This window comes from Anguilla rostrata, chromosome 4 (assembly GCF_018555375.3).
Source record: "Anguilla rostrata isolate EN2019 chromosome 4, ASM1855537v3, whole genome shotgun sequence".
NCBI lineage: Eukaryota > Metazoa > Chordata > Actinopteri > Anguilliformes > Anguillidae > Anguilla > Anguilla rostrata.
In genome coordinates this window covers 32,147,499-32,171,742 of record NC_057936.1, presented here as the reverse complement: position 1 = coordinate 32,171,742, position 24,244 = coordinate 32,147,499, and the positions used below count along the sequence as shown (strand labels likewise).

Sequence of the window (24,244 nt, the reverse complement as noted above, 5' to 3'; positions counted from 1 at the left end):
AAGTCACGGTGCTGCTTTAAATTAATTTGAAGACAGGCATCTACATATATGGCTGCCGAGAGCTGGAGAACATGCAGCTCTGGTTCACTGTTTTACAAACTTGAGGTAACTGATGCAGCAAAGACAGGCCTCATCAGAGTTTTCTTCTTTCCTGTTTTTCCAGAGGCTGAGATGCTCTCCTGTCCTGCAACAGGTAGGCCATATTTTCTCCTCTGAGAACAAAAAAACCCTCTCTGTTTTTATTTTACACTATAGTCAACATGCCGAACATTCTCTTCAAAGTTTCATTTGTTAAAAGTAAATCCAATACTTATTTTTGACATTCAGTGCTAATTTTACTTTTGTAGCTCGTATTTCTTTGCTTAACATTTTATAGAAGTGTGCTCTATTGTAAAATGTTTTCTGAAATATAGATCATGAGGACACTCCTCTCGAATAGCAAGTCTTAACATATCAAAGAACAGATCTTCAAGTGCTCTCAGATTCATTCAGTTCACTGGGGCAGCTGGCCTTGAAAGGCAACCCCAGCATTTCATCACCTGACAATCAACCCAATCCTCCATTATACTGTATATCAAAAAAGAGATCTTTCATGGTGGGGCAGAGTGCTTTAATTGCCTTTTTAGTAATTGTGTCAAATGGTCCTCAGAGGTTAAGGAAAGGGGCAGACATTGAAAAGAATGAGGGGCCCTCTTTAAAGACTATGCAGGATTTTTTACTTGAAAATATTATGAAATAACCATGCTAAGGCATATCTATGATGCACTGGCAATCCAAATTCCTGCACCTTTTACCTGTATTTGATATTATTAAATGTGATTAGTTTGGGACATTTATGGGCGTGGCATTCTTTTCTGTGTGGGGACAGGTGGGCGTGGCTACAGAGCTTGTGGTGTGGACAGTGTTGCCATATTGGGCGGATTTTCGCCCAATTGGGCTCCTTTTGATTACGTTGGGCGGGGAAAAATAGCGTTGGGCAGGTAGATGAAATTTGAGCTACTTTCGTCAAAATGAGGCGGGTTTTTGAAAATGTTGTGAAAACAATATTACCAAACAAGTAGCACAGAAAATACCTGTACCGGTTCTCTGATGCAGTTTACTGGCGGTTTAATTAGCGGTATTAGCAGAATGCATAACATGCAATTCCTCACAACCACACCCGCCAAACCCCCGCAATAGCATCCAACAGCACCCCAACCCCCCCCCCCACCCGTCAACCGCATCCATAAAGGCTGCGGCCTGATCCGAAGCAACCCGCAAAATAACTACATACCGAAGGATGTTAGAACAAGTACAGAACACAGGTCAGATACGGCAGCTACAATTCACATAAAGTACCAGTTATCCATAGCCATGAACATATACATATTATGTTGTATTTGAGAAAACAAAGAGGCCAATATTTGAATCTTTAGTGTCTTGACAGCGCTGCTGGATCTGTTGACGGCAGGTTCAAGCCTGTTCCATTCTTCCTCCTAATTCTCTGTATTGAGCTGTGGTTGCATAACTTTTAGCATTCTTCATTACATTTACACAACATGAACCAGTCAGTAAGGTCAGAGATTGTTTTCTGGCTGAATTGTGCTATAGGTTCTACTGATTGGTAGGATTTCAGTGGGTTCCGGTGGGTTTGTTTTATTAGTTTTCAACAAGTTCAAACATTAAAACTGCTCTTTTAAAATTCAAAAGACATGCACAAAACACAACAGGGCAGGGCTTAACTAAAATAACTTTAAACTCAAAAGTGCAGTTATAAATGAAAGAAAAGGAACCACAAAAGGAAAGCGAAAAACAATCACATAACCAACTGAAACTCAAAATTGCATTCACAAAGGCCAGTTAAAAGAAAACAACAATCTTTAAAAAGCAGTGGGTTTGACTGTCCCTGGGATTAAGGAGCATGCTTTTGGTCCCCTCCCCAGCTTTTCCATAACTGAGTTCATTTGGAGCCTTTTGAATAGGATGTACATCATTTAATTTCAATATGCAAACAGTTCATTGAGAATTTTTCTATGCAAGCAGATAACGCTGTTCATACTTCTCATAGCTTCTCAGAGCTGAATCAATTATGGAATTTCTGACCTAGGCATTGGGGTCACCACCAGAAAACCGATCTGGTGCATTATGCAAAAGAGACTAAATGTTTTATAAAGGTTTTAGATTCCAGTGTTCAGCATCCTTTGTTATAAAATGCATAGAAGAAAATGTGACATAAATAAGATAATTTATTAAAATGGAAGTGTCTCCTGGTGTGTTGACAAGGTCTTGTTTATATTGCTGACTTCTGTCAGTCCCTGTGTAGGCCCTTCCAGTTCTAATTGTGCCTTTTAACAATTTTGAAAAACTTTTAAAATGTAGACTTTCTAAGATTCTAAATCATGCTGTCTTTTTGGTTTATTTGTCCAGCAGCTATTTGTACAGACAGAGTTAATCTGTCTGTAGCCTCACGAGCCAGTCTCTTTTTTCACTTCGTTCAGCAGAGCCTGGCCGATGCCTTGACATTCTATCCCGGGATAGTTGTATTTTCCCAACCAATCAGAATATTTTGGCCAGGCATGGTCTGAAACATGCACCGGAAAACATTACCGGAGACAAACTTCCACAGACCCGCATCAATACGCCCTATTTGGGGAAAATGATTGTATTGATTGTAACGGGCAAACAATCAAAACCATTGCTTCTTCTGGCCATTTTTCTGGGTATTTATTCGAAAGCAGACTGCATACCGTAGGCCACGCTTGAAAAATTAAACTTTTGCCAAATCCTGTAGGCAAGCAAGCGAGTATCTCTGTTTGATAACAGCGAATCCAAACATACGTGCTGAAGGTCCTTCAATGAAGTCACGCCATGTATTTGGCAAGTCTATATAATCTATAACAGAATTAAAATCTTCTTCGAATTTGTCCATAATTCTGTTTTAGCAGGTCCATTCCCTCACTTATAAAAAAGGACCGTGAATCTTCAGTGTCGTAAGGAGGAGAGATGATGCATGTGTGTGTTGTGATTGTATGCTTGCAAATGTGTGTACGTGTGTGTTGTGTGTGCATGGGCGGAGGGTTGTGTTGTGTTTGTGTATTTGCATATGCGCATGCATTGTTGTGTAATTACGTCCTCTGTGGGGGCAGAAGATTGAGGTTTCAGATCTGGCATACACTGGGCTCTGAAAAGCATCACCATGGGCACACACTCTCTCTTTTCCCTGGGGGACTGACAGCACAAGGACATACTAATTGATTCACTTCCTGGAACGAATCGCATGTGCAAGTTGAAAGGACTGAAGTGTGAACGCCTCGTTTGTTTGCTGAGGAATTGGTGCAGAGTGGACTGTGGAGGAAAACATGATGGCTGATCAAAGGAGATGAAAAGAGGAAATTGAGCCATTCTCTGGCTCATCACTGCCCCTGTACCCATCAGGCTTTGCAATTCAACCGTTTTTCAGAAGCATTATGCAGCCTTTTAATATTAAGGTTTTTGGTTTCAAGTGCTGTCAACACGCGATTAGTGGCCGAGTTCCCAAAGCACCCAGATTTATCCACCCGTTGATGTGCTGTAAAGACAATACTGATCTCTGTTTTCTGGTACTCTATTTACTGGCTTAGACATAGGCCAGTCGTACTGGTTTCATGCTTGCATACAGATTGCTAGCTTCGTTACAATGAGTCACTTAACTCCAACTGAGGGCAGCTGTAGAATTGTTTAATACTAACATGCGGTTCCCTCACTGAATACCGAAGAAAGGGTACGTTGACAAAAATAAAATTAAGTGCTTACGCGAATCAGAGGCCTGGAGTACACCTTGTTTCACGACTTGAAGCATAATTGGAGAAGTTATTTGAACTGGCTGCCTTTGAAAATCCCTGCCATTGTTTTCTTTTACTTAGCGGAGCGTTCTTACAGCAGGGCAAGGGTGCAGTCTGCCGCAGTCTCCCTGACCCTGTGCTGAACTCCAAAGCCCAGCTCCGCCCTCAGATCTGTCATTGAGCAGCTCGTGGTTTTTTTTGAGTAGATAGAGACGTTCTGCCAACATAAACCTCAGTCCAATCTGGGAAAACTTTTTAAAAAACTTTTCAGGGTAAACAATGAGGAGCCTGTGTAATTTATACTGCAGTGACTCTGACGACAGCCGTTTGCTGCAAAGGGTTAAATTCAGTGGCGTTTTGCTCAAAATGTCGAGAAACCACATAGAAGCAGAAATAAAAAGACGTAGTCACACAGTATCAATGGCTATATCTTCGTTTGCAGTAATGATTTTGTGCATGGCTAGCTTTGAAGAGTACCAGATTATGGTTCAGATTTTTGTGTTTTTACAGAGTTTTTAGAAGAGGTCAAATGGCAAAACACATTAACTACTCAGCAAGACAGCAACCATTGTAATACTTTGGCAAAGTTAAACATAGGTTGAAACTGGCTACTGTTACTGCACAGTATGTGCAGTTTAAATCACAGTTGCCACAGTGACTTTTCTGACACAGCACATTTCCTGACACTTATTAAACTTTCCTGAGTGGTGGAGACCTATTCTGATTGCAAATATAAGTCACATGCCAGTGCTTGAGTAGCAGCCAGCCATGAGACACCCCTTACTGTGGGAATGTTTGCATTGGGATTTGTTGGATGAAATCAAAGGCACAAGTCATATGGTAGCTTGTCCAAGTGCTTTTTTCTCTGTTGCAGAATGCCACTGTTGACATCTCCTAACCAAGCAACACAGAGTAGCGTTTTTCTAACTGAGTGAAGGGAGCTAGCCGGGTACTGAGATTCAGTCTACTCTGCATGTAAGATGGTTTACCCAGACGTTAAATTAAATCCGGCCTAAACTCAGTAAAAATGTATATTCAGGTGGTTTTCTCTGATGATTTAATTTGTTAGAGTTATATTAGTCAGATTGCAAGATTCAATCAGTTCACTCAAGATGGCTGTATGAATCCATTTGCACTTTATTTCATTCTTCCAAAGGGACTAACTAAAAAATAAAGTGCTTATTTGATAGAAATGCTTTTTTTATTTTTCTCTGAATTGGTAAAACATTTGAATGCTCTGGATGAACATGCCATTTTTCTTGGCTAAATCTGTGAAAGTATATCTTCTGTGCTCCCAAGAAAATATTATGAAAGCAGATACTCCTTGTGTTTCTTCACAGACGGCCATGTTTTTTTTTTTTTTAATCTGACCTTTTTCCAACGGGTCTGTTTTCAGTTGCCTGTTTTAACCTCAGCTGAAGCATTGACTGTAGCAGTGGTCTTAACACGATCCATACCTGTCTGATCGGTCAGTCGTCTGGTCACAGTCACTCATTACTCTGGGGGCAGTGCAGACCCTGATTGGTCCTCCTCCTTCACATGAATTCTGCAGTCTTGCTGGGACACTTAATATCCGGACAGAGTAACTCCTCCTTATCTCATTTTTTTTTCTCCAATGTTCCCTGGAGACGAGCTGCTTCTCTGCCTGTGCAGACTGTACTGTCGTCTGTTTGTGTCTGCTTGGGAAGCTCTTGAGTGATGTGTGGATTTAGGAGTCCAATGAGACGGTGTGCGGCAGTGCAGTAGCGTTGCGCGGTCCCTGGCCCTCTGTCTGGCAGTCTGGTCTCAGCCTGAGCCATGTCACAGGTGAGTGCAGAGAGGAAAAATGCTTCACCTATGGAAACGGTGTCTGTACCACCAGATCAGTAGACAGACAGATTGATGCTCAGTAATACTTTCTCTGGTGTCCCAATGAATCATGTCTGGATGAAGTGCTGTAAATGCCTCATTGCCTGTAGTGCTTAGTAAAACAGAGGCAGTCTTTGGCTGTCAGTCAGCTGTTGAGTGCAAGCTTTTTTTTGCAGAGAGTTTCTCACACGAAGGACTTTTTTGTCAGCAGTGACATCTCCGTTGGCATTTTGCTAATGCTTAAATTATTTCTGTTTCTTTCTGGTTGTGGGACTTGGTGACACTGTGGCATGCATAAATACTGTAAATGAAAGGAGAAAAGAGTAAAGAAAACCAGAAAAGGACAGATGCTAATGACGGCATGCTGGGCTCTGAGTTTGCACATTTTTTCAGGCCATGATCAGGAAGCATATTTACTGTACAAAAAACATGCTTGTTATATGAGAAGGGAATGTTTAGAGCACTATGTAAATCATAATAATATGTGATATGTGTCCGTCTGTTTTGCTGTCTGTCTGAATAGCAGATTTATATGCTGGTGAAAGTTGAGAAGTTTATAAAATGAATGTATCTGAAAAAAAGAAAATGCTGGCAGTCCTTAAAACTATGTAAACATTGCAGTTGTAAGCCATGTTGTTTTTCTTCTGTCTTGGTGGACCATCTCTTGATATGCACTTCCATGCTGTAAGAGGGGTAGGCAGTAATGTATAGCTTCTGACACCCATATTGAGAATTTATGTGTGCGTACATGCATTTGTGTGTGTTTGTGTGTGTGTGTGTGTGTGTGTGTGTGTGTCTGGAAACGGACTTGCGTGCGCATATTCATGTATATTTCTGTGTGTGTTTTTTTTTCAGTGTGTACATGTACATGTGAGTGTGGTGCATGTGTCATGAGCCCTTTTTATTACCTGTCAGCCTGTCTTCAGAAAGTTATTATAGCCTTTCCATGCTAATGATCTGTAATTTAAGGACTAATAAAGTTATCCAAGTTTCACTAGCAGAGAACACATTTTACTACCGGTGACCTTTCACTGAACTGCTAACTGGTCAGTGTTGAAAATGTATAAATTCTTTTAAAAAAGTCTTTGCCTGCCATAATGCAAGAACAACAATGAAAATATTAGTGAAATGTTAGTGTTTTTTCACATGGTACATCAGTCCTTCGCCAGCTAGAGGTTGTGATAACCTCTTTGTCGAGTCCCTTCTCAAAGTTATCCCATTTTCACAACCTCAGTATTCTAAGTTGATAAAGTAATTGCCACTATTAAGCACAGCCAATGATTGACAGTGATGTTTACAAGAGACACATTCAGTTTGATTACTTCCTACCGTGGGCATGCTACAGTATTTTTAAATGTTGTACAGGGGCACGATACATTTTGTTAGAAGCAGTGGGAAGTGCCCGCAATAAAATGAGAGCAGTTTTTTTTTAAAGTTAAATACAAAAATGTATTCATGATTTAACTAAGTAAATATGGTCTTCAGTCAAGACCTGAAGTAGAATCAGATGTCTTATTGCTGGGCTGAAACAAAAACTTGCACCCACACCAGCCATTTTTGGATAAGAATGAGAATGACAAAAAGCATAATAATGCTTTATATGGATGCATTTTTCTGTTTATAGCACTGATACAAAATCCTGGTCCTGGAGAGCCACGGAGTCTGCTGGTTTTTGTTTTTCCTTAAGATCAGTGATCAACTCAGACTCAAGAAACCAGGTGACCTGAGTTAACTGTGTAATCAACTGCTTTAATTGATAAATTGCTGTGCTACTCATGTGCTGAGTTGCAACGAAAGCTAGCAGACCCTGCAGCTCTCCAGGACCAGGAGTGAGGACCACTGGCTCTAGGGCATGCTTTTCATGGCGTTTTAACTTCCATCCATGTTCTCTGTCCTCCCTGACTCTCCCCATATCAGATCAACTACCTAATTGTTTATAAATGTCTCAATTAGATACTCAGTTGTACGATTCGTCACTTAACTGTGCTGTTGGAGTGCTTCTGTGGACCGCTTGAAGATAACCAGTGAAATACAAGTTTAAATCCCTACGGGTCACATGGTGGAGACAAACTGGTGGCCCTAATCATACTATCATTCCAGTGTAGTCTCACAGCAGGCTGTTCAGATAAACATTTGGCTATGTTTGTATAGTATGGGTCATGGAAGAGTATGATAAATGAGGTTCATTTGGGATGGCTGGCAGATTATATTCTTCTGTGATAACTGCTTATTCCACATTGTTACATATTTTACATTCCATAATGGTGCATACCATACACATTTTGGGAGCGAGTCCTTTGTTTACTTGGCAAGGCTATTGATTGAGTCCAATCCCAGTTAGACAGTGAGGAATTGGCATGTGACATGACAGAAATTGCAGCACACTTTGTGACACTTTGTGTGCACGAAAGGGGAAAATGTCAAGTGCAGAAGGGTGGCAACATTGATGGAATGTGATTTTATTTTTTATAACCTAGCCAAAAAAAAAACCCTTTGGCATGGAGGGCATGCAAGAGGGTGTGGGGTATGCTAAAAGTTCCTTATGAGGCTGAGAAGAGGGCAAATTGAAAGCACACATATTTCTGCTTGCCTCACAAGCTTCTTATTCAGAAGTTGTCTCCAGAACTTCAGCATTCTTCAGATGAGGGATGAATGTACACATCTGCTTCTGTCACCATGTTAAACTGGGTCTAGGGTCACATTTACATGCAGGTCAGAGATCAGATCAGTGTCCTGGGCAAAATGCAAAGTAGAGAAGAAATGAGAGACCTAGCCTTAAGGTGACTGTAAAGGTAAATCCATGAATAGGACATTGTATGGGATTACTATGGTATGTATGTATGGCAAGAATCAACAATAGTAAGAGAAATCAATTGCATTGCAATATCAACTTATATCAGTCTAAACATTTCCATAAGTTCCTATGTGTGGATTAAATGGGTGGAGTTAAATGTATTACTTGGCTCTGACCTGTGGGTCCAGGTCCTTCATGATGTCATTAAGGCCACCTGACATAACGGCCAATAAATGTTTTAGCCTCATTGCATATCTCCTCCCATAAAGACAAATACATGTATTCTCTCCCACTAAATCAGCCTCTTTGAGTCTGAGTGAAACACTCTTTTTCCATAGAGACTCGTTGTCTGCATTATCAATATAGATAGAATATTCTGCTCTCTTCACAGGTTCATTTGTGTGAGTTAGTAGATAGTGAACAGATTCTATAAAGTTCCAGACTCGTAAAATGAAGTTCAGGTACTTTCTTGATCATTTCTTCTAAAACTGCACAGAAAAGTTTGTTACAAACTTGCATGGTTTCTTTTTTCTTATATCGATGCTTACAGCAATATATCGGAATAAACCCAGGTGATTGGAATAAAATACTGGGAGGACTTTTACTTTCTGAACCTGTATTTTCCGCCTCTGCTACATAACTGAGTTGAAACAGGAGTTAACCTGTCATAAAAGAACATTCCCGAAAGCACGGCAAAGTCATGATCAGGGAAAGCGTTGCCACTTGGCGTGCTGCTTTGGAAGCGCGGCGGCCAGAGATGTGAGCCTGCCGCGCTCCCCGACCCCACCGACATGCCGCTGCTGGACCCGGGGTGGGGCGTGAGCTTGCTGCCCTGTCACCAGGTGCCTCGAGGGCAGCCGTGCCATTGGCTTAACTGCGGATTCGTCCGCGTGAGCAAAAGAGAGAGAGAGATGAGGCTGGCTTCTGGCACACAGCTAGGTCTTCCCAGCCCGAAGGGGTTGTAAAGGTATATGAGCCACTGTGGAAAAGTTTTGGCCCCTCTTGCTCAGTTCTGGGACATCGCACTTCTGTGTTTATCGGTAGCAGGACAGCTGTTGCAGCGCATAGTCACTCCTCGTTTAAAACGAGCTGAAGCAACCGAGTAATGGAATGTGGGCAGGGTCTTAAAATAACAAACAGGCGTGTTATTAGAGGGGCTTCCGGCATCTCCCATTGGCCAGGGAGTGTGGCAGGCCTGCTGCTGCTGTTTCCAGTGAACAGTGCTTCCTCCCTCTGCTTCCTGTACTACAAATTTCCAAACCAAATCTCTTTCATCTGGAGCCAGCTCATTGGCTCAGAGGTCAGAGCAGACAGTGACTACACTGCCCCAGAAAGGCCCACAGTTTGGCCATGCTGATGGGTTGTCCATTTTGTCTTCACTTTACTGTCATTTAGCATGCATTCAGTTCTGAGTTTGTACTATTTTCATACTGTAGGTGGAAACAACATACTGGTATGTTAAAGTACTGTATTATGGATTTATTCTTCTTCTGCCATCAGCATACAAACATCCTCACTCTCAGTCTCTGTCTTTCTCTCTTTTGCTTGCTGTCTCTTATCCATCTAATATGTCCTTCTGTCTCAAAGGTCTATCTTTTTTGGCAACAGGGTAGTATAATGGTTAGGGAACTCAATGTTGTAGGATCAGTTCAAAGGTGGGGCACTGCTGTTGCTCTTCTGAACAAGACAATTGTGCCTGAATTGCTTCAGTATATTTTCAGCTGAATAAATGGATTGTATATGGAATATTGGGCCTCATTCAAAAACTGTTCTTAAATTCTTCTTACTTTTGTTCTTAATAAAAGGTTCCTATGAAAAATCAGTGTGGGATTCATGAAACATGTACGGACCTTCAATTTTGTGTGTATCCCAGGTGTATCAGAGGATGAATACCAATTGTTAAATTGAGTATGCGTGGCTGTTTGTGTTGATTTGCATAAGGAAAAACCGTTGCAATCACATGAAAGGCATGCCACCTGCAGGGTCATGTGCAAACATCTGCCGTTCATTGCTTAAACATACATATCTCAACCTCATATGTAAGGTCCCTAAAGACACGCCCTCCCCAAGGCATAATTAGCCAAGTAATCCAAAAGCAACAAATACACCGTTGCTAAGTGTTCGGTTTGGCTGTACATTTATGGGTCTTTACATACCACTATCAAACATCATAAATCACTTTTATTAATAAACAAAAGGAAATCCTTGTGTTCCCAGCAAGGTTATTTCTGTAAAATAAAAAGAAGAAAAAAGTGCAAAAAAGAAAACATTATGGTGAACTGAAATAAGAATAACTAAAAAAAAAAACTATACTAAAACTACCAAACCTGCTCTTAATAATAAATAAAGCTAAACTGAATTTGAAATCAAAAGCCAGTGAAAAATTTGAGATTTAGCATCTGCTTGCATCTTGCAGCTCATCTCCCAGCTTTTGGGTTATGACCCGGCTGTCATGGTATCCTTGCATGTAGCCCTGCTTGGAATGAGATGGGGATTTGTTAAAACAGGATTCCTTTGCATTACTTCAGTGTAGCCTCTGGGCCCTCACAATGATTTAAGAGGCGTTGAGTTGTGCTTGCTGCATTAAATCTGTGAATGCAGGTGGTACGGAGCACATCATAGAAGCCTTCAAACAGATGCTGGCTTCCTGTCTATTTTTCATTACTTTAAGAGTGTCAGCGTCTGGCACAACTGAGTCAGTGTAAGGGAAGCACTGCGCGTTCCACACTTAGGTGAAGTCCAGTGATTTCCAGGATTGGAACACCTGTTTTTCAGGGTTGTTTTACACTGGGGCTCCTCTAACAGCTGCCAATGGTTGACTTATGTCAACTGAGCATTCTACAGGAACTCAGAGCTCTGACCTCACCCGGTGTAAGAGGAACCAGTTCGAATGGGGCAAGAGGTGAGCTAGTCTGGGGAACGCTAAAGGAAACATGGTTTATTTTCCCACACCTACCTCCCCCCCATTTCTTACAGTTCCCCCATTCCTCACCCTCTGCTGTCCATCTGGAGTTACTCCAGAGTCCATCTCAGAGGAATGGAAAGGTATTATCTGAAAGAAAATATTCCACTCATCAGTGCTGAGCCATTTCCTTGATGTTCTCGAGGCCCGGTGCCCAAGCCGATGGCCAAGCCTGCCAAAGAAAATTCTTCAGGAGGGTGTTCCTTACAGTATTGTGACGAGGGAAAGGCAGAAATGAGAGGGGTGCCTGTAAAGACTGTCTGCCCTTCTATTTCCTGGTCTGTAGGTCATGTAGCCTGCTCATTAGGCTACTGTGTGTCTGAGAGATGGGCTTCAGAAAGATATTATGTGAGGCCAGCGTTATACACCTATGTACTGACTGAGAGAAGCATCATTCACCAGACCGCATGGAACTGGTGCCATTGCTGGCTCATTTGTGTGAATGTGTGTGGGAGTGTGTGTTTGTGAGTGGGTGAATTTATATGTACATTATCTATGTGCATGTGTGTGTGTGCGTGTGCGTGTGTTTACTTCAGATAAAAGTTCAGCTGTTTATTTTTTCCACTGTATGTTCACTGTGCCTTTTAAAGATACACAAATTCCTTTTAGAAAAGCCAGGCTCCCAGAATGGAATGGTGATTTTTCATCACATGGAAACATGGATTACATTTTGGTTTGGCACTGAGCTAAGCTCCAGCGAAGTCTGTTCAGTACATGACAGAATGATGAGACGTTCATGATAGCTGTTGGAGAGTACCATAGCTTGGTCCTGTCTGCATCGCTATGGTGTAAAGACTGGCCTGTCAGTGCGTGCGAATCTATGTTTTGTAAAAGGTTTGTAATGGAAAAAAAAGCTTTATATTGTATTTGGCTGTGATATTTCGCATGATTTATGGGCACTCTGGATTGAACAAAGTGATACCATCAAGGCCACAGTGCAGATATGTCCACATTGTTTAAAGATTCTGCAGTTTGGTGTGCGGTACATCGTGTTTTCATTTCATCTCTGCTTTAAAGAAACAAAAAGGAACATTAAGCTCTGTACGGAGGCAAAGGTGTTTTGCATAAACACTCATGCTCTGATGGCTTACAAGGACTGGCCTTGGACAGGGTTCAAGACCTCATTTGTGATGTAAATAGGGGAGCGAATCTGTAATTATTCCCCATTTGATGGGGTTACTGTGGAGACGCAAGAGCTCCAATCTTTCCGGACCCACAACAAAGATTTTTCGCACTCACCGGGGCCACTGCGCTGGCTTCTCTTCCCGGACCCCGGACCTCCCGGAGACCCGAACCCCGAAAAGGCGCCTTCCAAACACCTGCTCCCGGTATGTTGATCTCAGGTCTGGTCCTCAGGCCCTCTGTCTGCCCCTAGAGGCTAAGGTTTCACACTGGAAGCCTGCCGTTTAGTGCGATGAGATTAAAAGAGTTGTGCTTTACAGTCAGGGCTAGGAATGTTCACCTGGTTTGAGTTTTGGAGCATCTAGTTTGAAAAAACATCAGTGTCAGTATCTGTGCCTGTGTGCATCTTTATGCGACTGGGTTTCTCTTACACTAAATATGGCCATGGTAACAAGTGTGCAGTAAAGAGAAAACTCGACCAGTTAATCGATGGCCTGAAATTGCAACGTGGAGGGAGATACGTCACTATCTACGTAAGGAGCCTAAATCGATGAACTAGCCATTGCGGCTTGAGAAAATCAGTTCTGCAAAAATTGAGTGTTGCATCAGGAATGTGTACGCATTGAAAATGCTGGTTGTTCATTTAACTGCTATACTTAACTGTTACTGCTACACAGCGTAACCTGCCTGTGCTAACACTGTCCTCCGTGGTGCAATGCACAGTGTACTCTGAGCGTGCTGTGACAGGGACATATTGACTGACATGATACACGTGTGACATGTGGACTTGGCGCTCACGTGGCTGCTGTACTACTGCATGCGAAAGGAAGAGCTGTTTGTGTACCCTGCGAATCTATGTTTTCTTTGCACAATCCCTGCCTTGACCTGTTACAGTGGAAATCCTTTCAGCTCTCCAAACAGCCGCAAATCATGTAGCGAGCCTCCTTCAGGTTCCGATCTCCGTCAGCACGTATAGGGCGACGGAGGGGCAGAGGAGGGAAATGTCTCACCGGTGAGATGGAAAGCTCCCCCCCCCCCAAAAAAAAAGGCAGGGTCTCACGGCGTCTGGACCGCGCGCTCCACTCAAGATGGAGCCGTGAGGTTCCTCGCCAGGGGAAGAGAACAATCCGCCGTATTGTCGGGAGGCACGGTCCAGCCTCGGGCCTTTCTCACGCCCTCCGGCCCGACCGGGTCCCGTTCTCACGAAAGAGCAGCTCCGCGCCAAGTGGTCCGCTCCTCTCCACGGCCAGGCACTCTCCCAGTGTAGACCCCGCGGGCTGAGCTGCCTTTAATGATACTGTTACTCCCCAAATAATACATTCCACCCTTGAGAGGACTCAGGGGCAGTTGGGGAAAATGTGGCTTTTCACGTAAAGAAATACTAGTTCAAAAACAACAAAAGAGCGAGGTGATGTCTTGTGTGGGCTAGCTGAGCATGCATTGTGTTGAAAAGGATGAGGTTACTGTCTTATAGTGTCAGTGAAACCCCCACGTCGCTTTACAGTAGTTTGTGCTAATGCATTTTCCCTGCTAGCAAATGCAGGAGAGCATGGAAGGGAGCTCATTATGGAGTCCCCCAAAAGCAAGTCTCCGTTCAGTTTTAACTCCCGCTATTAATTAGCGGCATCGGTGTATTGTTTGTACAGCCAAGCTCAAATCAGCATTTTTTTTGTTGCATGGTGTTACCTTTGTTCTACACAAATTGCTCATATTTACGTGTGAGTGCGTAAGCGTAGGGTGGCTAATTGGAAGAGGGAGTTGGAGGGACACAGTGAAATATGTCCATTGTTTTCACTTCATTTACGTTCTTGTATACATTTATCTTCCTTTCTTTGAATGATTTCCCTTTTCTCATACAAAAGAGCTTGATTAATATCTACCTCTGGTTGCCATCCACCTTGCTGTTATGGCTTGTGAAATCTGTGTGGTTTGTCTTGCAGATTAGTATGTTAAATGGAACCCCTTTAATTTCACTTTGAAACAATATTCATGTTTTTGTATTTTTTCTGTATTGATTATGGTGATCAAAACTGCATCATTCCACATCTTGTCAAAGTTAACGGTGAAGCAGTTAAACAGCTTTTGGATTCGATGCATTGCACTGAACTTATTGAAATATGTGATTTTACAGTCCAGTTCAGCTGACATCAATCCCAGATGTGCAGTGTGTGGTGCAGGGCTGTAGTTCACTGCTGCTGTGAACAAATAACCATCAAATAAAGCTTCTGAAACAGCTAGCTGTCCAAATAGCTAGCCGATTTCCAGAAAGTTGCATTTTCTGTCTTTCTCAGCTTACATGAATGTGCTTGGATAGTAGTGATCAATGGTATTCTCCAGGCATTATTTTTAAAGGCAGCTTATATGAATAATGAGTAACCATATTGATAATGTTAGGTGACATTTTTAAAACACTGACTGATAATTTGGTAGCTTGCTCTTAATTACAGTAAAATATTTTAAGATATACTCAACAATTAATGACATCATTATCATATAATTGATTTTTTCCACGTGAAATTGTTGAACAATTGTTGAGTATCCTAATATAATTGACAAAGAAAGATCATAACCATGTTTATATCTCAACCCATTGTCTCAGAATTTATGTTTCCTGTGATAGTACTATATGGACTATGCTCATTTCAGCCAAATCCCTGATGATGAGTATTAATTTACTTAGCATAAGTGGCAGCCTTTACTCCACAAATAATCATATCTCCACAGAAGTAAATGCAGGCTACATACAGTGCAGACCATGGTGACCCCAGCTCTTCAAGCACTGCACTTTAGTGGTTCACCAGACCTGGGTCAAATATGTATTTGTTTCGAATTCAAATACTTTTCTGTGCTCTGTTGATCTTGCCTGCAACTAAGCCTGCCAATAGGACCAAAAGGTGGGGTTTGCACTTTTTGAGAGAATGTCATAGGTTCCAATACACCAGACAAACTTAGTAAAGTGTAGAAAAGTATTTGAATCCAAAACAAATACATGTTTGAGCCAGGTCTGTGGTTCAAATAGAAGTTTCATGAGTCAGAATCTCACTGCATTAATTTAATACTGCGGTGGGGTCAAAGCAGTGTGACGGGAGTGTTATTTAATGTTCAGCTGCAGCGGTCTCACAGAGGCCCCTGTCACATGGCTGTGGGGGAGAGGAGGGCTGTTATCAGGATGTAATTGTTTGGCTGTAGCTCCTCATTATAACAGTCTCCACTAATAGGACAAGGACACCCTGTAGTGTGGAGACAGACAGAGATGAATGCAATTTTTCTGTTTTTCATTGAATTTCTGAAGTGAACAAAACATCTGAGTTTTGTGACACATAGAGTTTGTCCTTGCATTATCCCTTTTCTCTCAAGATAGTAAGAAGTGGACTTTTTGGAAGTGTTATCTGTATATCTCCCTACCAGGGGTTGGTGGTGAGGCTGAGAAGACCAGCACTGAAGCATTGTAAACTCATGTGTGAAGGATGAGGTTAGACCTGAGGTTATCACAACCATCCACATCCTAGTTTAATGGCAGGTTAGCGCCTGCTGTCCTGCCTCATTTAGCCCGTGTCATATCCGCAGCAAGCTTCCCCCGCAAGGCCTCCCTCTGCTGAACCACCAAACCCTTCCCCCTCCCAGTGATCTCAGAACAGAGTTTACTGTATAATGTCCTGACTGCATAACTGGGAAGAGAGGAAAGTACAGTGTATGACATATTAGAATGAGATGACCTGAGCTGTATTTTTCTTAGGAGGACAGCAAGAACTCCAAAGGGAGCACCTGAAGTCTTCATACCCTGAGTGGAGCATCTAAGGTGTTTAAAATTTCTGAAGAACATTGGTGTCCTAACCCATTTTCGTAATTGAAAAGATGTGTCCATGATGTTTAACTACTGTCAGAGAAACAGTGGTTGTTGGTGTTCAAACACGGCAGTCAAAATCATAATTTTCAGTACCTATGTTATGAATAACGAACCAAAGAATATAAGTACTATTACATTTTGAATAAATTTCTAAATCCTAAAAGGAAAAAAGGTTCTTATATTGTTTGTTTCTTTTATTGTTCTGGGGGATTTGCTATTGGTAGTAGAACACTATGTTTTTGGCTCCATTAACAGGAGCTTCACTCACAAAGACTGCTCAGCTGGCTAGTGTTTCAGTAGGAACAGTGACTAAAGTGACATTTGCAGATCTATGGGAAAGACATCAGTAAATAGGGTCAGATATTGTAGTTGAAAGCACACATTTGATGACTGTGATGCTTGTGCATTAATGTAATATGTAAGGAAAAACAGAAGAGCAATATTCCTCTGATGACTGAGAATGTCGATGGAGGACATGATCAGACTGTGTTAACATGAACAGTCCATCAGCAACTACATAGAGAGGGATGTTACAGTAGGGTTGAAGTGCATAAACCCCTCATTACAAAGGTGAATGCACATTTGAGAGTTCAGTGGTACAAAAACTATAGGCCCTGGTGTACAGAGATATGGAAAAAAAAAGTGATATAGTCAGAAGAGTCATCATTTACCATATTCTCAACAAGTGGGCTAGTGCATGTGTGGTGTACACCAAGAGAACGGTACAGGCCTGAATGCTTGACCCCTACAGTGAGGATATCTGGTGGCTCTGTTATGCTGTGGGGGGCATTTTCCTGGCATGGTTTGGGTCCACTTCACTCTTTAGAGAGACGGGTCACTGTAAATCAATACAAAGTGATCACCTTTATCCTATGTTGAAACATTTCTATGCTGATGGGAGTGGTCTCTTTCAGGATGCCAGTGCCCCCATCCACAGGGCACGATGGGTCACTGAATATTAGTTATGAAAATAATGTGAATCATAGGCTATGGCCTTCGCAGTCACCAGATCTTAACCAAATTGAACACCTTTGGGAGATCTTGGACCGACGTGTTAGACAGCAGTCTCCACCACCATCATCAAAACGCAGAATGAGGGAATATCTTTTGGAAGAATGCTGTTTCATCCCTCTAGAGTTCCAGGGACTTATATAATCTATGCTCAGGCACATTGAAGCTGTTCTGGCAGCTCTTGGTGGCCCAACACTTTACTAAGACACTTTATGTTTGTTTTTCCTTTTATTTAACACCCGTCTGCATGTTTGCTGCATTATTTTTCTGACACTGAAAAATAAATGACTTGCACTTAATGGCTATTTTCAGTGGAAAGTATACAAAGGAAAGGTTGGTCTCTGACTTTTTCACAGTGCTGTACATTTATTGTGTTATTTCTGTAAGTTGGCATATTATGGCAAAAATAGCTATTTTTATCAGAACACAAGTGAATTTGTGTAAAATGCAGATATTGAAACGCCCTGCCTTCCAACGATGCAGCATTCCATGGGCTAGTGTGACCACTGAAATTGGGATATTGATTGAATTTTCTCCTTGATCATGATACTAGTCATTGTAACAGTAATTTATAATATAATGTACTAATAATAGACTGTGTGTTTGAAGTCATTGCACATCAACACTCAGCTGTGTTCTTTTTTAGTGTATGTTTTGGACAGCCTGCTGATATTTCTAACCTCTGTCTCCCTGGCTACCCTGTCTGGGTTCAAAGTGGGAGCAATCGTGTGATAGCGCCTGTCATCAGCTACATTGTGAGAATGCTAAAGCCCATGGCAGAGGCGTGCAGAGGTCAACCCGAGGAAAAGTTGGCAGTGAGAGACAGTTGGCGGGGGGGATGGTTGGTGAGAGCGTTCCTTGGTAACCGTGACCTACCTGAGGGAAAAAGATTTAAGAGGGAAGAGCGAATTCAGCGTTCCTTTAACCCAAGGCGGTACACACAACAGGAGCTGTCACCGGGCTGCATGAGAGAGAGCCTTGACTGCACTTAAGATCAATTATGCGGTGAAAGAAAAGGCCGTGGCCCTCGTGAGAGAGCTGGTCTGGTGCCAGCCCGCGCTGATAGGCAGCGAATCACCACTGCGCTCAGATAATAACCCAGGGTCATTGTTGTCTCCCTGGGAATGGGAAAGAAAAGGAGAGCAGAGGAAACGCAGGGACTGGACCCACACTGTGAGAACGCTGAATTGTCTGTTGTTCCGGGCAGCGGGGGATGGGGTGTGTGTGTACGTGTGTGGGCGCTTGTGCGTATCTTTCAGTGCGTGTGTGTTTCTGTATGCACATTTGTATATGTGTGTGTGTGTGTGTGTGTGTGTGTGGTGCAGTTGGTGGGGGGTGAGGTTCTATTTTTGTCTTTTGTTCTGAAATGGCATGAATAAAACCAAAGCAAAGGGCTGCATTTAGTACACATGACACAAATTCACTCTCCTTTGGGCCCAAAACACAAAACACCTTTTGGGCTGGGTTTGGTGCTTAACAGAAGTGCTCCAGAATGAAATGTGGAGGTTTTGTTAGGATGGAGCAAAGGGGCTCTAAAGCAACCAAAGATTTTTGAGTGCACAATACTGTCTCTATGTGTTTGTATCTGTTTGTCTCTCTGTGCTGTTGAAGTGCTTATGGTTGTCTGGTAGGAGTTGTACATCTGTGCCCTGGGCTGCAGTCTGGTGCCAGGGCACTCACCCGCACTTACACATTAATGCTAGGATTATGGGACTTTCGGGAACGTAGTTGGAGTCTCTTTCCGCGTGTTACTGGCTTCTTCCCCCTCTTTCCCACACGGATAAAAAAAAACACAAAAACTGCAGAACCAGCTTGGCAGCACACAATCCACTGCTCCTGGCATGGAGTCCCCCAGCCTTTTGTCCGAAGGGGCCACAAACAAACCGGTTTGTCTACTGCTTTCGGAAGAGACACAGTAAAAGCCTGATTGTTTCAAAATCTGCCCTCTTAAAGGGTCCAAAGATGTAAGACTTCCACATGTTCCTTATAATGGCACAGTTGTAGTTCTGAAACAGAGCACAAAAGTTGCATTTTATCTGATGACTTTTCACTTCTTTTGATTCAGATTCAGTTTTCACATCTTGCTATAAATACCTTGGGATCTGCCTTGATGATAAGCTTAGTTTTAAAATGCATATACTGTAGATAAATTAATTAATGAACAGAGGACAACATTAGGATTCTATTTTAGGAATCAATCTTGTTTTAGTTATAAAATCAAGAGGAAACTCATTTTAGCTACTTTTTTAAACCTGTTTTTAGCCCATAGAGACATACAGTAGTTTACATGCATACTTCCAACTCTGCTTACATTTAACAAAAAACAACCAGAATTGTAATAACAAGTGTAAAGTGTTCAATCTTGTTACTGGATAAGTTTAATTAACCTGCACGAGATTAGATTTCCCTATTAGGTTCTCTCAAGTCTTAGTAGCCTAGAATGGTTGAAGTGATGAGAACTCACTTCAATATTCGTATACAGTTGCAAGAAAGAATTTGTGAACCCTTTGGAATTACCTGGATTTCTGCATTGATTACTCATTAATTGTCATCTAATCTTCATGTCACAATAACAGACAAACACATTCTGCTTAAACTAATAATACAATCAATTGCACTTTTCAGATCTTTATTGAACACTTACAACTGCCATGTTTATGAATAAAACCTCTTAATGGCTTAATGAAATAGTTACATCCGTAAATAAGCCTCAGTATCAGAAGCATCAGTATCGTTGTGCATCATGTCAGTCCAGAGAAATTAGGATTTCAATTTGGCATTAAAAACCTTGTACAAAACCGTGCGGAAACCTCAATGCTCACGTAAACATAGATGAAAAGAAAATGGCTCCCAAATTCCCAGTAGAAGTTATACCTTATGTTTAATTTGGTTTTCGGTTTCATTCTTTGCGCTGTACAGTTTTCACTCTTTGCCAAAATGAGAATACACACTGTTATATATTTTCTGACAGATTCTCAGCTTGCGCAGGCTTTTCTGTGACATTAGTTCCTAAAGTAATTTCTTGTGTAGATTGCACCAATGTGAGAAAGCTACGGGCTTGCCTTGTAGTGACGATGTGCCTTCTGCAGTGGCACTGGTTCTGCAGACAGCTGTGGATATATTAGCGGGTGAGATCAGGAGTCATCAAAGTCAAAGTGTTTTTATTTGTCAAGTGCACAGTATAACACAGGTCATTCTGAGCAAAGAAATTCTTATGACATGGCAGGCAGCAACTACGTAGAAGCAGAGCAAAAATATCAAAACATATCTAAAATATACATAATATTAAACATAATATTTAAATATTAGCAGCAGTACCAGCCTGTACAGATGGGGGATATGGACAGTGAGAATTGGAGTATTAAATATTTAAATATTAAACATATAAAGTGCAGGAGTGCTGATGAATATGTGCATCCTTTATCTCAAGCATCTGTTTGTCTCACAATAGGAGAGGTCATTGGAGAGCCCCCCCAGTGCCACTTTATGAATTCACCAGTTACACATTCAAAAATTTAGCCTTAAATCATCATATGCAATCTCTAAAGGTTTGATATTTAGGTTGTCTGTCATGTTTTGAATGATAAGGTTATTCACAAGCTAATTTTAAATTAGTAACAGGGATTCAATATAGAAAATTATAATTAATAATGATAAATTATATAAAATTATATAAAAGCCGTGAAAAGGTTGAAGGGTGTTGTGGAAAATTTGAGTGCAGTAGAGATTGAGCAGGGCTAGCTGGGAGAGTGTTTTTACTGACAAAGGGAACTTGGGTAACCGGACTGATAAGTGGACCATTGAGTCTTTCCTCCTAATTAGCTTAGCTACGCAACTGCCGCTAAAACAACTCTTGGAATTGTTCAATTCAAATGGAAGCAGGGTAGCACTTTGAAAGGCATGCTTTGACTCTAAAGTGAGAATGTTTTTTTCCCCTTTTTATGCTTTTCTTCTGGGAAATTTGGGGACTGACTCATTTATGGCTTACAGAAAGATATGTGAGACAGTATGCATGTGCCTGGGATGATTCAGAACATTGCATGCCCTGCAGGGAAATTTAAATGATCAAAATTTTTATTTGAACCACATGAAAGAGTGAAAGTAAAGTCAACTGTGATGCATTGCGGGTTTTAACTATTTCACACAACCTAAACTGGGACTGAATTTACAAAGCACTGTCTTATAGATGCACTACCATTGTTACACAACAGGGGGTGACATACAACAGAAGTCACTGCTGTTCCTGTACACAGTATGGAAACTGTAGTAATGGAAAATGATATAACAGTCAGGTAATTTAATTTGAATGTTTTTGAATACTTTTTTTTTTATTGGATGGTACACTTAGAAAAGAAGCATTTGGGCTTACATGTAAAAAGAAAAAATAAACATAAAGAAATTGCAACCAGCATTTAATGTCTGATGCTTAACATTTAACTTTCATCTAAACCTTTTCTCTGTTTACTGCTTTTATTTAGATTTTTCATTCTGTTATTTACCCTACATGTATACTTCTTTGTTGCTGTCAAACCTCCACAGCTGTCTGCTAGCCCTGTAATTGCTCCATTGCTGTCGTTTTTCTGTTGATAATCTATTTTTAGTGTATGTGTCTGGAATGTGTCAGGACACTGTCCTCTTTTGACTGTCCAGTTGGGAGTTTTCAGTTTCTGTGTTTTTGTGCATTTAAATAAACCAGGCTGCGGGTGACAGTAAACCAAATTCTGCAATCACTATGTCTATGTGTTAGTGTCTGCGTATGCAACAAAAGCCAGATTTGATTTGCTTGTTTTTCCTGGAAGAAATTAAATATAACTACCTGTGTTGATACATTTTCAGAAGTGCAGTTAATTATTCTAGTTTGTAGGTACAATCTTCTCTTATTTTTGGCATTTCTGTATGACTTAAATGTTGTGTCACCTAAAAGTCATCGCTAAATCTCTTCCCCTCACTGTTACTTGAAACTTATCCTCATCCTCACCCTCCCTCCTTTTCACTTTCCCTCTTCCTCTGGTTTTTAAAACTTTGCTCTTCACCACGTTATGCAACTGACGGAGAGAGGGAGCTGAGAGGAATGGCGTTGTAGCTTCTGTATGTTTGTGGTTCTGTGGGTCTGGACCGAGTTATCTGCAAAGTGGAGCAGGGCTGCGCAGATAAGCCCTCATTGCTATGCACCTCCTTAGCATAAGCCGCGAGCACGGCTCCCTCGCTCCCTCCCTCCTGCACCCTCTCCGGTGCTAAGACTGTCCAGAATAGCAACAAGTACTCTGAGCATGCGTCAGTGGTCAGAGTGGAGGCACAGCAGGGCCCAGGAGTAGACCAGGAGAGGGGTCTCCCCTACGCCACTCAAAATGTTGAGTGTCATGTACTTCCTTCGCACTTTCTTCAAGGTAAGGGCTATCAGGTTTCTTCACCATGAATCAACATAGAAGGGATTGCTTTTTCTGTTTCTCTTCTTCTGTTTTCTTATTTAACTTTTTACCGTTAATCTCACGGTGAGCCTCTCTCTCGGTCTCTAGCTTAATTATGCTGTATGATGCAAAGAGATAGGGTACCTATGCGGTGCATGTTGCGGTATTAGTTACTGTGTCTGCAGGACAAAAGCAGTTATTTAGAGTAAAAGTGGAATTGTGGAATTAAAGCTGTGATTTAATGCTTCACAATGTCATGGTCTGTGGGATTATACAAACACCGTTCTCTTTTATCTCAGTGTGCTCCACAAGCTCTGTGTGTCCCCACGCTATCTTTCAATTAAATTGTTACCAGTGTGTGCCTCTTTAAAGAAAAAAGGATCTAAGGGAAAGCTTATTCCTTTTGAGTTGTTGTATTCGTATTATCACATCTGTGATTAATCAGTTACGCTGCTGAGAAGAATTCTTGGAAATTTTTCCCACTAATATGACCAGTCTTTGCGATGGTGCATCGGAGGGAGGGTGATGCTTAGGGGGCAGCGTGGGTGCTGAAGATCATGGGACTCTGTGCCTATTCAGACTAACTTTGGCAAGGCCTGAAGGGTTGCCATGGTTTCCAAGGTCTTGTATGAAACTCTTTGAGTAGTTAAACAAGGAGGGGTTTCGGGCAAACACAGTATAGGCACAGATAAATTCATAAGTGGCGGGGAAATTGAGTCTTTGATGTGTTTTGATTGGTCTATGATTGGCCAGTACGAGGATGAAATGCAAAGTACAGCAGATTATTAAGAGTGGGAAAAAATCTTCTAAAAAGCATTAAGAGTATTTTTTCCCAGAGAGTGTCATGGAAATATCAGCCATTTTTGGAATCAGAGCTCTGCTAAGTACTGTGAAAACCCACAAAGAATGTTGATGGCTAGTGATAACTGCGCAATATTCACTGTTATTACTGTCAGTAATGGGCCGGTGATAAAACTCACAAAGGGCTAATCTCAGACATGGGCCATGATACACCTGTAGCTTTGCCAATGGATGGATCTCATTTTAAGGAATGCAGAGCCCGTCAGCAGGCAGGAAGTTGGGGCCTGACACAGCCGATTTGGGCTTCATCTTGGCGGAACAAGGCATGCCTCTCATAAGAAAAAATGCTTGAACTCCTGCACAGGGTCCTGGAGACACACACTCACTGCAAGCCAGTATCTTGGGCTATGCATATCATTTTTATATATTAACAGCTTTCAACTGAGAGAAGGAGCACACCTGAAAGACATTTTCCAGGATAGTGCTAAAAATTCTCTTTGCAATGAACATTTATTTTAAAGTCCACTAATTGTAAAGGTCATTCTTCATCTCACGTATACACAGGCACACATGCCCGCTCTTTTATTCCTTTATGGTTTTTAGTCTGTTTGATTCACTGTGTTTTAGAGTATCTCAGGGCCCTGTCCCTCA

General features: G+C 41.6%; 1 protein-coding gene across 3 annotated transcripts in view; it reads left to right on the top strand.

Annotated features, from left to right (window-relative positions):
* The window catches only part of LOC135253234 (rho guanine nucleotide exchange factor 4-like), a 92,238-nt gene that overhangs the window by 4,495 nt on the left and 63,499 nt on the right, over positions 1 to 24,244 (top strand). For 2 of the 3 annotated variants that reach the window (XM_064332277.1, XM_064332275.1), the window contains exon 2: positions 164 to 193. In XM_064332277.1, the coding sequence (XP_064188347.1) occupies positions 164 to 193 (30 nt within the window). Of the gene's footprint in view, positions 1 to 163; positions 194 to 22,664; positions 22,772 to 24,244 lie in introns of those variants that run through there. The other variant, XM_064332276.1, reaches the window with a different exon arrangement.